Source organism: Melanerpes formicivorus, unplaced genomic scaffold (assembly GCF_026170545.1).
Source record: "Melanerpes formicivorus ecotype bairdi unplaced genomic scaffold, bMelFor1.0.p_v2 SCAF_48, whole genome shotgun sequence".
NCBI lineage: Eukaryota > Metazoa > Chordata > Aves > Piciformes > Picidae > Melanerpes > Melanerpes formicivorus.
Genome location: NW_027142400.1, coordinates 3,047,873 through 3,061,716, shown reverse-complemented (window position 1 = coordinate 3,061,716; position 13,844 = coordinate 3,047,873). Strand labels below are relative to the sequence as shown.

The 13,844-nt window shown below is 43.9% G+C and overlaps 2 protein-coding genes and 1 non-coding gene across 5 annotated transcripts in view; 1 reads left to right on the top strand and 2 right to left on the bottom strand.

Moving 5' to 3' along the window:
* Positions 1 to 843: 843 nt before the first annotated feature.
* On the bottom strand, positions 844 to 8,394 carry EIF5 (eukaryotic translation initiation factor 5). Of its 3 annotated transcripts, XM_068160184.1 has the most exons (12): positions 8,325 to 8,394; positions 7,961 to 8,153; positions 5,658 to 5,937; positions 5,343 to 5,424; positions 4,941 to 5,113; positions 4,503 to 4,614; positions 3,683 to 3,822; positions 2,995 to 3,153; positions 2,654 to 2,815; positions 2,231 to 2,395; positions 1,868 to 2,002; positions 844 to 1,242 (listed from the first exon to the last, which is right to left on the bottom strand). In XM_068160184.1, exons 3-12 carry the CDS (start codon positions 5,727 to 5,729, stop codon positions 1,153 to 1,155), a joined length of 1,290 nt encoding a protein of 429 aa, XP_068016285.1. In that variant the 5' UTR covers positions 5,730 to 5,937; positions 7,961 to 8,153; positions 8,325 to 8,394; the 3' UTR covers positions 844 to 1,152. The 3 variants fall into 3 exon arrangements, with proteins under 3 accessions (XP_068016285.1, XP_068016284.1, XP_068016286.1); XM_068160183.1 differs by lacking the exon at positions 8,325 to 8,394 and having other exon boundaries at positions 7,961 to 8,237; XM_068160185.1 differs by lacking the exons at positions 7,961 to 8,153; positions 8,325 to 8,394 and adding an exon at positions 6,936 to 6,957.
* On the bottom strand, positions 4,026 to 4,149 carry LOC137452113 (small nucleolar RNA SNORA28). Its single transcript, XR_010989968.1, has one exon. It is a non-coding gene; the product is annotated as a small nucleolar RNA SNORA28 (small nucleolar RNA).
* Positions 8,395 to 8,611: 217 nt separating the features above from the next.
* The window catches only part of LOC137452072 (uncharacterized), a 58,202-nt gene continuing 52,969 nt past the window's right edge, over positions 8,612 to 13,844 (top strand). The window contains exons 1-3 of the mRNA XM_068160177.1: positions 8,612 to 8,783; positions 9,485 to 9,569; positions 11,509 to 11,650. The gene's annotated coding sequence lies outside the window, so the exon portion shown is untranslated. The remainder of the gene's footprint in view (positions 8,784 to 9,484; positions 9,570 to 11,508; positions 11,651 to 13,844) is intronic.

The window sequence follows — 13,844 nt, the reverse complement described above, 5'->3', positions numbered from 1 at the left end:
ACTGCTCTTGTAACCAGCAAACAAAACCTTCCCCTTTCTCTCATAATAAATTCTGCTGTAACAATTTTGATTTAGGAAATGAAGCTGTGAGAGTACTGGAACCTCTCAGAACTTCCAATATGAATCTCACAAATGAAAACAAACCAAAGTCTCATTTGTCACTCACTCTTACCAATCTGTTTTCCATGGCAAAAGGCTGTGAGGGGCAACAACTAAAATCACTCCCCAAAATCCCCACTGACCCAACACTCCCAGGCCAAAGCCGTGTGACACATTTCCCCATTTAGGCATCCTTAGCCTCTCTTCACACACTACAAGAATCAGGTACACTGACACTTGGGACCTAAAAACTTACTCCCACAGCTACACATTACTTCAAGGTAACATAATGCCCTTTCATTCCCCAGTCCAGGCTGGAGGGTTTATCTGGCATGGTAATGCTGTTCAAGTGGCCATAGCCAGAAGCACAGTAGCACTGCAGTCCATGAACTAGAGGTACTGGTTTCCTTCAGCCCCACTTGAGGCACCACAAACTATACTTAAATGGAGCTATGGAAAACCTCACAAAAACTAACCCCAAACAAAACCTCACCACCTCATAAACACCCATTTAAGATTTTGTTCAAGAAAGCCTGCAAGAATTAGAATGCAGACGCCTTTTGCATTATGACATCTTACAGTGTAGATGATGTAACACAAGCTTTGTGCCCATGTTTCAGAGTTCCACTGTTGGAACAGACTCCAACTTTGTTTCATTCAAGACATTTTTGTCCTTTGTCTTGCATACTTCAAGTTGTGCTAATACTTACTCAGAAAAGAAATAAAGGAGTTCAGAGTCACATATCAAGATTGACCAAAACCAAATCCTTTATTTCCACAACTGTATAAATGTGCTCCAAGTATGTGTCCAACACAAGTTAGAAAAACACAAAATAGAACATGCCAGTTGCAAACTAGATCAGTTCACCAACGTGCTGACTCCTTGGTATTAGGCTTAGTTACACAAGACCAGTCACAGTAAAAAGATACATTTTAGAGTACAAAGAGTAGCAGGATGTTAAGCCATTTCAGCTTGTGCACATACAAATCACACTTCTGGCAGAAAATGCAGAGAAGTTTGCATTATTATGCTGGAAGCTATGTTGCATCACTTTAAATGGCATCAATATCGATATCGTCATCTTTGTTTGCAGGCTTCACAGTTTCAACTTTAGGTACACTGGCAGTTGTAGAGTACACCACCTGTGGAGACAAGACACTTTCACTATGACACCTATTGCCATTAAGCAAACCAGAATTTCAGCATCAGGTATTGCAGCACCCGCCTGCTTAATAGCTTTTCTGTCTACTGCCAGAAGTTGCCCCCAGGAACTCTGAAATGCACTCACTGCACAGGACCTCCTAGTGAAGCAGTTGACATGAAGGTAGAGTTCAGGCATGCCAGAATGACTACACTTTAACATGCAGGATCTCCTGCTCAGGAACAATTCTAGATACCACTGGGAGGAACAAAACCAAACCAACCAACCACCTCACATGCAAACAAACCAACCCAGAACACCTCTCAGCCAGTCAGCTGGAGTGTAGCTAACAGATGTACCTAGGCCTAAACCATGAGGGAAGTGGTCACTTGTCCTGCTTTTCTAACAAGCACCCACCCACTGACTCTTTAAAACCCAAGGCTTTATGCACAATACCTCTTACCAATCTTCCACTTCATGCACTACTACTGTGGAAGAGATGGTTACCATTACACAGGGACTATCTTTGGCCATTAAGATGCACCTGTACAGTTACAAAAAAGTCATTTATCTATTACCTAAGATCTAAGTGCAGCAAAAACACTGTAACAAGGCTTTTAGCCTACCTCTATGTTTTCATCTTCATCCTCTTCTTCATTCCCGGAAGATTCTTCTTCAGCTTCCTTTAGCCATTTAATAAATGGTTCTGCTTTGACACGGATTTCTTTGGCAAGCTCCTTTGAAACGTATTTTTTTGAGGCCTGCAAATAAGCACAGACTTTGTTCAGTACTGATGGAGTTCACATCAGCTCACACTCAAATATACAGAGAGCCTAACTCAGAACTCTAACCTCACCCCCCTGAACAGCCCATTTTTGAAAGTCAGGTTTCCCCTATAAGTAACTTGTGGTGTTTAAAGACACCTGTAGGGAGAAATCACATTGCATTCAGATCTTAGCTAGTGGAATATGTGAAATACTACACCTTACCTTTTCTGCCCAGCCAAGAATAACTTCTTCTTCCAGGAGATCTGCATCATACATTTCCTTCAAAATATGTGGTATTTTAGAAATAAGTTGAGACTGATGCATGGCTACCACACACTCAAAGCCATGGAGAAGGTACCTCTGAGCTTTCTTGTTGTTGTGGCAGAACTAGAATTGTGATGAAAAGAAAAGCAGTTAAATTAGCTTAGATTTTTGTGCATCTCTGGAAGAGCTACTGCTTCTTTCACTTTGATACTAAAATTATCCCTCCCAGAAGTTCTCCCTAGCCAAGGGCTGGTTTAAAAAACAAGCTCTTACTGAAAGCCCACTTCCCCATAGCACCAAGCAATCCAAAACTGAGCTATGTAGGTGCCACAAAAAAACGACCCAAGAGCTGTTGCACTAGATGCAGAAGCGACTGCTTACACGAAGGAAGTGACGTCTGTATTTCCTGATCTGTTCACGAATCTTTTCATCAAAAAGGACTTCAGTGAGAACCAGTGGGCCCATGGCCTTTACATCCAGTCTCTCTGCTTCTGCTACAATGTCTTTGTCAGAAGTATCAATGACACCTTCTTCCTTCTTTTTCTATGAAAAGAACACATACAGGTATTTTAAAGATACCAAGGTCTGCATCAACTCCTCCACCACTTGTGGAACCATTACTTTGGTTGAAGCTCATGTAGCTTGCTTTTAGGTCTCCCTACCACTATTTTCTACAATTACAGCAGAGGACACTACCAAGACAACAACTGAAGAATATTCACCTTCACAAAATCAAATAGTATGTTGACTCTCTCCTCCACTGTTCTTTCCAAGTCTTCACTAAGTGTGAGGTTCTTTGCATGGTCACTGATTTCATCCATTCTACGTCTTTGGGCTTCTTCTGTTGTGTCTTCACCCCAGTCATCATCATCCTCCTCCTCCTACAAAACAAACCCAAACCAACAGGTTCATGTAACTTTTCTGCAAGCTTAGCAATAGGTGAAATGCTTTTCCTAGACACAGACATAAGAGCATTGTTATAAACAGGCACCTTTAATTTTTCCCTAAATAAGAGGCTAACACTATGGTTTGAAAGTCAGAATGTGATGACGACAGACAAATCTAGAAAAGCAGTGGAAGCTAGACTTGGAATTTGTAGCAATCTGCACGGTTACTTCTAAGTGCAGTTTTACTACTCTATCTAGGTCTGCTTGTGAGATACTCCTTTGTGGTGAGCTGTTTTGTAAAGGGTAGGCAGCTTTCACTTAGAAGAGTACAAACACCATTACTGAAGAGTTAATAAAGCTGCTATAGAGAAGAGACAGGTATTTCTATTCTAACAGTTAAGCTCTGGATACAGCAAGAGCTTTCAGTGCAATACTGACTTTGAAGGTATACCAGTGATTCAGAAGTTTTAGATCAGATCAAGACACCACATACCCTTATCTCCCCACCTTCCCTTCTACTTACCACAACCTGTGGAGGAGTAATCTCCTCTGGTGGTGGGGGTGGAAGTGTCTCATTGCTGGACACAGAACCATTCTCCTTGTCCTTGCCTTTTCTGTTCTTCTTCTCCTTTTCTTTCTTTCCTGTACCAGTGTCACCACTTTCTGCAAGTGAATTTTAATGTTGTATTCTATCAGGTAGAGAAAACTAACTGTGCTACCACACCTCTGCCAAACCCCCAGGTGAGTTCAGATGCTATTAGAGGCAGCAAGTTAGGTCCCATCCCCGGAGACATTCAGGGCAGATGTACATTTGCCAGGGAAACCTTTGGTTCCAGTTAAAGTCTCGTTTCTTGGGACGACCTAAGTTTGTCAAAGCCTATATAACAGGCGACCTCACAAAACAGAGACCCCTGGAATAGGTTAGACTTTTTTATTCTAGCAAGCTTAAATTGCAGCAGGCAACTAGATGCTTACTACAGAGTGTTGCTTGCACAGAAATTAATTAGCACTTACTACAGTGATTTTAACTCCTACCCTTCTACCTCATGCTGATTTAAAAGGCAGAACTGTAACTAGCTCCTACTGACCAGCTCTCCTCCTACCAAGTTTTGTTCTGCATAGACAAACCCAACTCTCCATAAATACTTGCATCTACTTAGCAAGGATACAGGATCACAGGGGAAAAGATTGCTCAGATTGGAACTATGAACACAGCTACTTCATCCTAACCCACAAACACACTCTAGCACTATGCTAGAGCAAACTATTTATTATTTCTGCTTTAATAACAGCACACATGCTGAGGAATTCCCTTTACACACAACCAAATAAAACACACTTACCAGGTGGGTTTTTGAGAATGAACGTGCAGAGTTTATGGTTTGTGTCAAGCATGCCTCGATAGCCACAGGCTTTGCAAGAGTTGCCTATAGTTTGTTTCTTAGGATTGACATGCTGTAAAAAAACCAAACCACCAAGCTTCAGTTAACATACCATTTGCAGAACATTATGCATTGAAGTATAAACCAGTGTTTACACTATTAACTCTACAGAATTAAGCCAGATGTTTGAATGGTTTATCAGCCCAAACAGAGCAAATCTAGGAGTAGCAATTTAGCTCAGAATTTCTGAACTACTATAAATGCAAAACCTTCCCAGAGATACACATTTCCATACTGTATTTTCTCCTCACTGGTATTCAAGTTAGCTATTAACTCTGCAGCACTTCCATAAATATTTAATGAAGTGCTTCCAGTTAGTACTAATGGGAGAGCACTCACCAGATCAGTTTCAGGATTCTCACACTCAGGACAGAGAACAAATTTTTTAATGAATCCATCCAACATGTCTTGCAGCTTATTCGCCTCATGAGATCCATTGACAATGTAACGGTCATTCTTAACATCAAACTGGGTCTGTGCTCCCAGCTCACAACCAAAAAATTTGGTAGGATCTGTAAAGAAACAGGAATAACCACCAGTGTGCTCAAGTCTTAACTCACGTGTAACACTAAGTCAGTGAACCGAAAGAAGCAACAGTGTATTATTTCATCTCAAGATAATCTCATTGCTTTCTTACAAATCTTGAAAGCATACTATTAATGCTTGGTTAGCTACTTAACACTACTACAACAAACGTTAACAGCACAGAACAAAAAAATGCAATTGCTCCAGACCACTTACACGTTGGAGGCCGATTAAGCGCCTTTGCAACGTCAACCATGTTGACTATAACTGTCTTTATTCCATTTCCTTTGCCCTCCACCTAAAAAAAAACAAACAAAGCAGTTAAGAGATAAAGTAACCACAACAGACCTTTTCCATGTATAAAAAATTCTTGGCAGTGTCTTCTTAGGAAAGCTACTGTGCACTTAGTCTGGAAAGGAAGGAGTACATATTCTTGCCCTCTCACTGTCTGAATATATCATTATCTCACATCTCTCTTCCTCTATCGAGACAGAAAGTAGTGTGAAACATGACCAACAGTTAGTAAGTTACCTTGGCAATCAGACGGGGCATTTTGTAGCGATAGAACTGATCTGAAACACTGCGGTTGACGTTGACAGACATTTTGCCTTATTAGTAGCTTTATCAATAAGATGAAGAGATCTTTGATTGCAGTTTTTTGGTATCTTCTGTCTGGAGAAGACGGGATGACATAAACGACTGCAAGAGTTCTCGGTCTCTGACATGAAAAAATTTTCGCCACCGAGGCTGTAAGGTTCTTGCTTGTATGCTATGTTTCCCCAATACAGGTACCAGTGGCTGCGCAACAGCTCTGCAAGTGTTAACAAACAGAAAATAAAGTTAATCTAACCTGTACCAATGAGATATACAAGTGGCTGTATTTAGACTGAAAAAAAAGACACCCAAACCAAATTCTTTATGCTGCAGCTTTCTTCAACTTGGAGTTGGAAACAACAACCTTGAATTGCATCGCTAATTAACTTTTCCTCAACTACACAACAAACTTCCCCACCCTCTTATTACTCAAAACACACTGGCCAAGACTGTTTTCTGTACAACTCAGTTCTGAAGGAGTGTTGCCATTAATTAAAAAAAAAAAAAATGAATAATGCTTTATTTTATTGTGGAGATTAATGTTTCTTGCACCCAGAGGGTCATGTGATATGTTTCAAGCTGCAGGGCAGTTAATCGGGAGAGAAGATCTGGAAAACAGTTTTAAATTCCACATCACAGCAGGAACCTATCACATACACCAAAGTCTGTCACAATGTTGAGAAATCCAAGATGAACCAGCAGTAATCTGCAGCTTAACAGTTTATACACGGAGTGGAGAAGAGTTGTTAATTAGGTAATTCTCTCACTTAGGGATTCTTGTAGCAGCTTCTTTTGAATTTTGACTTAACAACACCCGGTGAAGTCTGACTTAAGTTGCTTCCCTGTACAAAGGCCAGCAATGCACAAGTACAGAGGAATGCGGCAGCTTTTCCAGTTGATTTTTTGTAGGGGAAGGAAGATGAATCCTACTATTAAAAGTTGCCTTAAGCGGTATACGCATATTTAATTTACCATGTGTCTCTATAATCAGATCTGAGTACTTAATCCACAACTGCCTGACTATGCAGGCAACCGTGACTGCAGCATGCGTGTTATGACACACCGTCATGTTATCAATGACAGAAGCATTGACACATTAAAATAGCCGTATTAGTATTTATGCATACGAGCACAACTATTGGTTCCACACAGTTCTGACTCCCTGTAGTTAGGTGTACATTTCTTCAGTCAAGAAGCAAGCAGATCTGTACGTGCCTTGTGTTCTACATTAGCCGAGATGCAGTTTTGCACTTCCTCAGCACAAAGTACACCGTGGACTTTGTTCCCCAAGATGTCTGAGAAGAGCCACCATATGACCTGAGCACGTGCTTGCAGAAGCACTGAGGAAGCAGGTATCTCCGTGACTTCAGCATGAGGTCTCGGACGGAACACGCGGTTTTCCCTCCTTCCAGATTACAGCTTTTGTCTGCTGTAGACTAAAGCTCCCTCTCCTGGTCCCTAGGACGCCTCATCCCAAGCGCCACCCCCTTCCTACCTCCCCCAAAACGCCATGCAAGGAAGAAAAAGCGGGAAGGCAATAGACTCCCTACTTCAAAGCAAAGCATCGTTTCCCCGCCCGCCCCCTATTCCTCCCCAGCCCTGTGATGAGTCATAAATGCAGCAATTAAGGACTGAGTCAGCCCTAAAAAGAGATGGGGGAAGTCGCCTCTAGCCACGCATGCGCTCTCCAGCCACGAGAGGGGGACACTCCACGACTGCTGCCCGCCTCCTTGCCTTCCCCCACCCCGCGTCCCTGGGGCTATACCTCGAAAAGCAGGCGCACCCCCTCCTCCCACCAAGGCCCCGGGGCGGGTTTGTAACTGCGCCACAGATCCCGCGCCGCCGCCGCCCCCTCCCCGCCCGCCCACAGCGCGGGGAGGCGCGGCCCCATCCGCCGCCATCTTGTCTCCTCGCATGGCGGGGTACGGAATTGCAAGAAAAAAAGAATAACCCCCAAAACCCAGTAAGAAGCAAAACAGAAATACACAACCGTCCAACAGTTGTAACTAAAACTTTCGAGCATTTAGGGGTTTTACCTTTTTTCCTCTTGCTTCTCCCTCCCATAAAGACCTCAGGCGCTTCGTTACACAAAACCTTACCCCACTACCCACGGTTTACCGACAACCAGACGCCCCGGTCCTGCCTAGGATGCCCAACCCACTTCCTTCAACTTACAGGACCCAAGCCCTCCTCTCAATTTCCTTTGCTCTCGTCCGCCCTTGCCTAGTGCCAGAACTCACCGTTTTCGTCCAATAAAGACATAAACCCAACGCTGCTCGCCCCGGGCTGCGACGAAGCCGAGTGTGCGAGGAGAACAGGGCCGTGGGGGCGCTTATATCCAGACGGAGAGGGAGGCGGAGGCGGACGCCGCTGCCTCCGGGTCCCGGCGTCCTGGGGCGGGCGGTATCAGCAGGGACAGCAGTGCCGGGCAATCTGCGGGCAAGACACAATCAGGGGCATCGTTAGGGGCAACACATGGGAGGAAAAGGAGAAGAAGGAAGGGGAAGAAAAGGGAAGGGGGGGAGGGAGAGGCGGCAGCCAGCACGCAGCTCAGGCAGAAGGGGGCAGATGATGGGACCCCAGCAATGGCTTCCTCGTACTCACCTCTAGAATGTTCTCGCTCTGACTGAACAACGCCAAAGCTGGGATCAATCAGCCAGCCGTGTGCCCCGCCCCCCACCCCCACCATTGGCTCGTCTCTCGTCTTTGGGCGAAGCTATTGGCTGAGGACTGAACACCCCTCTCACCCACTGGCGGTGACCACTATCAATCAAGACACCCTGGCTTCGCCTCCCTCCCCTTCTGCCCTCCCCCCTCCAAGTGCCCCAGAGGACATCGCGTCTACGTTGACAGAGTCTCGCGAGAGCACGCTGGCCGGGGGAGGCGCGGGATCTGCGGAGGCTGAGTCAGTGCGGCAAGACAGGGGGTGGGGATGCCCGCGGCCGCGTGGTCGGGGAGTTCGGGCTGTTCTCAGCCTCCCTGGCCTTCCTGCTGCGTGCGCTGACAGATTCTCCCGGGAGCTTCACACGCTGCGCCTAGCGCCACTTCGCGCCCTGCTGCAGGGTGCGTGCTCGGCCGCTTCTTCGAGCCGTTATGCCTTCTAGGGAGCCGATAGGGATGTTCTGAGTCCTAGAGGGGCCCCTCGAGTTTGCGCCTGGAGCCTCGGGAAAGGTCCGAGTCCGGCTCCCCGGTCTCTTGTTAGACACTCAGGCAGCGCTGAGCGGGCCCCGGGGAGCCTGTGCTCCCACTTTCCGGGGCAGCCAGCACAGGCCGTGGCTGGGGCGAGGCTTTCCGGGCTGCGCTTCTGAGGGAGGCAATGTCTGCAGTGCTGTAGAATCAACATTGCGTGGTTTGTGACTCGTAATAGACTGGCAATGACCGAATGCTTGACATCACAACAACTATTTTATGAATAATTTGAAGTAATTAAGTTGCTGAATAAGTGGTATTTTTCCTGTACAGCCTGCTTTCAGGGTGCAGGAAAGAGCCTGTTATTTACCTTCAGTGTCATAAAGACTTGTTTGGATACCTCTGAATGCTTGGGCTGCCTTGTAGAAGGATGACACGATCACCATGAGCACACGCTTTGTGCCTAATGTAAATACTGTCAGCCCTCGGGTGAACCGGGAAACTGAATGACATACATGTTTGAATTTACAGTCGCTTAAAAAAGCAGAAAAATGGTCCTTTCTTCCCTGTGTTCTATTTTGCATCTAACATAAGTAACGTTCAAGTAGTAAAAAATGTACTATTTTTATCAATAGAGCGATGAAACAACTCTCCCACCCCTATGAACGCTCCTCAGCAGAGCAGTACTCCTGTGCCTGTCATTGTGTATTACTGAATAAGGTAAAGCCTCTCAGTGGCTGTGGGTGTATAGAGGAAAAGAGGGAATAAAGATAAAATTAGTAGTGATATTAAATAATGTCATATGCTCTAAATCTCTTCCTGCCTGAAGTTAGTTTTGAAATGTAGGTTTCCAGGTGATTTTGATGATGTTGGTGTGGTCAAAGAAAGCACACCTGCTGCTGAACCTTCAAGTATGTCTTGAACATTTTTGGAGTGCTGTACAGAAGAACTGCATTTAAATATAAATGTGACTGATAAATCAGGTTTTCTTACAAATCACAAAAGCAAGGCTATTGTTACACTTTTGGTTACCCATTAATAAAATCCTGCTCCCTTAGATGGAGCAGCCAGAGACAAATGTGCGCTTCTCAGTGCTTTCTAAACAAGACCCTTCAACATGATGGCTGCTGCCTTACTTTTATGTCTCTTCTCAGCCTATAGAATAGCAAGTCTTTGTAGCCAGGATACAGTTTTGTAAAATGCCATGTGAGTCTGCCTTGGACTTCACTATCTGCATTTGAAAAAGTTAAAAATTACTCAGGGTATGATAAATGCCTCTGATAAATACGCAGCAATACCTTTTAAAACACATGGAAGAGGATCAGGGTAAAATAAGCATCTCTAAAATATATCAGGGAAAAAAAAATCATAAAACTGTGTGAAGCAAAAAAAGCACATCAGAAATTCCTTTCCTGTGAAAATATGCAATGTGTGTAACTTGCTAAATGCCTTCTGTTAGTGGCTTTAGTTCCATGCTACACCACCTTTGAGCTTAAGAAGTTAAGAGTGCTAAAGCATGCTGCTGTCAACACCACTTTATTCAGCAGCAAAAGGAAAAACAAGACCCTGGATTTGGTGCTATTTGCCATAATGAATAACTGAGCAGCTAGGTAGGATTAGTAGCATGAAGAAGGATTTTTTAATACAGTATGTGAATTGTCATCAAGTTAGAGATACCTTTTAAGATAGTGTTCCTTCTGTGAAAGGTTCCATCCAGATGAAGTCATATTCTTCCAAGTTATGCCAAACATTCTTTGTGTCTAGCTGTTGATTTTTATTTTAATTTTTTTTTCCACCAAACCATTAATAGTAAATGTTGGATTCTGAACATTTTTACCGAATATTTACGGTTTGTTCACTTTATTGTTTCATGGCTTAGACAAGATGGAAAGAGATTTTCTTTCCTAACACTTAAAAATACCATGATTTTCTGAATCCTGAGGTTCACATTGCTGTGTAACCTTCAAAATACAGGCCACCTGTGTGCTTTGTGTTTAGTTGGTAGAAACTAAGCAGATTTTGTATATACTTCTGTAGTTGTGACATTTTAAATGGCATTAGTAAGTCTAGGTTGGGAAATGATTTCACATCTGATAATAGGAAATTTTCTACAGGGGACCTTAGGATGCGTTTCCTTCTCACAGGAATGCTTTATTATCATTCAGTTCAGCCCTGAACCACTCAAGTTTGTTCTGTGTTGCCTTAGTCAGTTCTTACAATGCTACAAAATCAAAATTCTATTGAAAATCATGAGTGTTTATATTCTCTGAAAGACAACTTTGTGTCCTCTCTGCAGTTTATTCATCAGCATGTTTGTCCTTTCTCAGTGATGTGGTTGGCTATAAACATGACCCTATTTCAATAGCCAGTTGGTAACCTTGGCCTTGAGGAATGCTTTTTTCTCTGCTGTAAGCTGTATATGTTATCTCCCAGCGACTGGTTCAGGGCTGTTATTTTGTTCAGCGAGGGCAGGAGCCCTTAGTGGCTGAGTAAGTAATTCCTCTTTGTGTTGTCTTTGTATCTTTGGCTGTAAATTCAGTATTTTCAGGAAATGGAAAGGGGGCCCAGGTTATGTATGGTTACACTGGAGACTGAATAGCAGTAGTATTTCTTCCTATCTCAGCAATGTGTATAGAAAGTTTAATTATTTACATGCCAGGTTTGAATATGCAACCTCTGGGGAGGTGTGAGTCCAAAATACACCAGAATTGACACTAGATGCTCATCAGCAGCAAGGACAGAGGTCAGTTTTAGGTTTACTGTTCAGGAGCTCCACATGCATTGCTGTTTGGCAGATCACAGTAAGTGGCTTGAGCTTTCTGTTTTAATTCCATGTTTCTTCATGGTGACTTGGCTGGGCTCAGCATCCCTCAGTCAGAACAGACAGACAGTGGAAAGTGTCACCCCCAAAGCATGTGGTAACCTGTTTACTGGGAATTGCTGCCTTCATGTTTTGAGACTGTACAGCACTCAGAAAGAGGGTCCCCTCCTCTAACCTGGTAACTTAACAACACAGCACAAAATGAGCCACTGCTTCAGCAACAGAGAATCAGGAATCCTGTCACTTAGGGCTTGAAGTGTAGGAGGTGAAGGCTTAAGTGTTGGAGGATGGGGCCAGTCTTTTTCAGTGGTGCCCACCGATAGGACCAGGGGTGACAGGCACAAACTTGAACATAAGAAGTTTCATCTAAATATGAGGAGGAACTTCTTTAAGGTGATGGAGCACTGGAACATGTCACCCAGGGGAGAGTGGAGTCATCTCTCAAGAGATTCCAAACGTGTCTGGATGTGTACCTATAGGGACGTGATGATCTCCAGAGGTCCCTTCCAACCCCCACTATTCTGTGATTCTGTGATCTTGGAGAGACTCACTTTGTGAAATGCCTTCCTTTCCATGCTTTGTAGCATTTTCATTCTTGTTAGCTATTATTACTAGTGTAAGAATTAGTAAAAGGAAAAAAAAGAGAGCAAGTGTATGATGTTAGATGTACATACAGCCATTATTTATGCTAAAATCTCCCAGCTAGTGTTTGGGTCTGAGTGTTTTGAAAGGGCTTAGTGTAGGCTGATAGCATGAGGCAGGCTCTGCCCCAGATCTCTTGTTACCATCTCAGTATACACAATGAGAGTAAGGAGAGGCTGGGTCTGACTCTCCAGTTAGCTCTGCTTGATGTGAGACCCACACACTGGGTCATCTGCTTGGATGGGCCACTGCCTTCCTTTACCAACACTGTGTCTGGCACCAAGTACATTCACCATATTGTATTAAACAGAGTAGGGGGTGGCTTTCCAGAGCACCATCAAGTCTAAGGGTCCTGTTGTCACTTTGGCTTTAATGAATAAGGCTACAGTGAGCAGAGAGTATCCTGGCTCTGTTTGGATGTTTGCTGGAATGCCTTTTCCAAAATCACAGCAGTAATGGATCTTTTCTTCGACTAACTGGTACATCTGGAAGAACTAGCAAGCTTCCTGAGGAGCTGAGTAATACCTGTCCATGTGGCCTGAGAGAAGGGCTAAAGGCTGTCACGTGCATCACTGAATTTTAAGCAGTGCTATTGTCTGCGGTGTACCAGAAAAATGGGTGTTTGGGCCATCAGGCTGCATGTACTCCATGGCTATTTGAGTGGTCTCACTGTGTTTGCTGGGATACCATGGACATTCATCGTGGTATTTATTTTCAGCAGGAAAATGAATTGCTTTGCATGTTGTTTTTTTTTTTTCCCTCTTTTGATGTACCTTTAGCATTGCACTTGTCTGGTTCTTTGTCTGTGGGAGGAGTCTGTTGGGAATTTCACAGACAGTAGTTGGTTGGATGAAAGAACAAAATAAAACATCCTTTGAGCAATTAAGCCCAGGCTGTCTGTGTTTAAAAAGGGAAATAAACAGGCAAACTCATGCAAATGAATGGAAAGTGCAAATGGGGTGGAAGTACAATCAGGAGGTGCATTCAGCAGTGCACAGGTAGGAGGACTGTGGAAAAGGGATGTCTCTGACTTGGGGAGCTGTCTTTGTGTGTCTCAGCAGTAGGTGAAAGTGTTTGTGATAGGCATTGGAGAAGCCCACTTTCCTTAGTTTGTCCAGGTAGCACCTTTGGCCATAGGCCTAGTGGACAAACACTAGCATTATCCAGCAGTTTTGTGCTTGTGGTTGGAAAATCTGCCTGCTACATTTATCTGGTTGCTGAGAAGTGGATGTGGAAGATAAGGAGTTCCTGGAGAATATAGCTTCCAACTGAGAACATCCCATCAAAGCTGGCTGCCTGTTCATTATGCCCATTAGCAACCACTGTATTTACATTTCCCTACTACTTGTCATAGCCAGGCTTCAGACATCAAAATCTGTCTGCTTGGGCATTAAGTTAAATCTCTCTTCCAGTATCATTTTAGTAATTTATGCTTTCATTTCCATTTCATTAAAGAAATTGCTCAGGTCCACGGCAACTGTCATGTGATTTGCAATGCCTCCACATATACATCTACTCTCTTTGGCCACTGA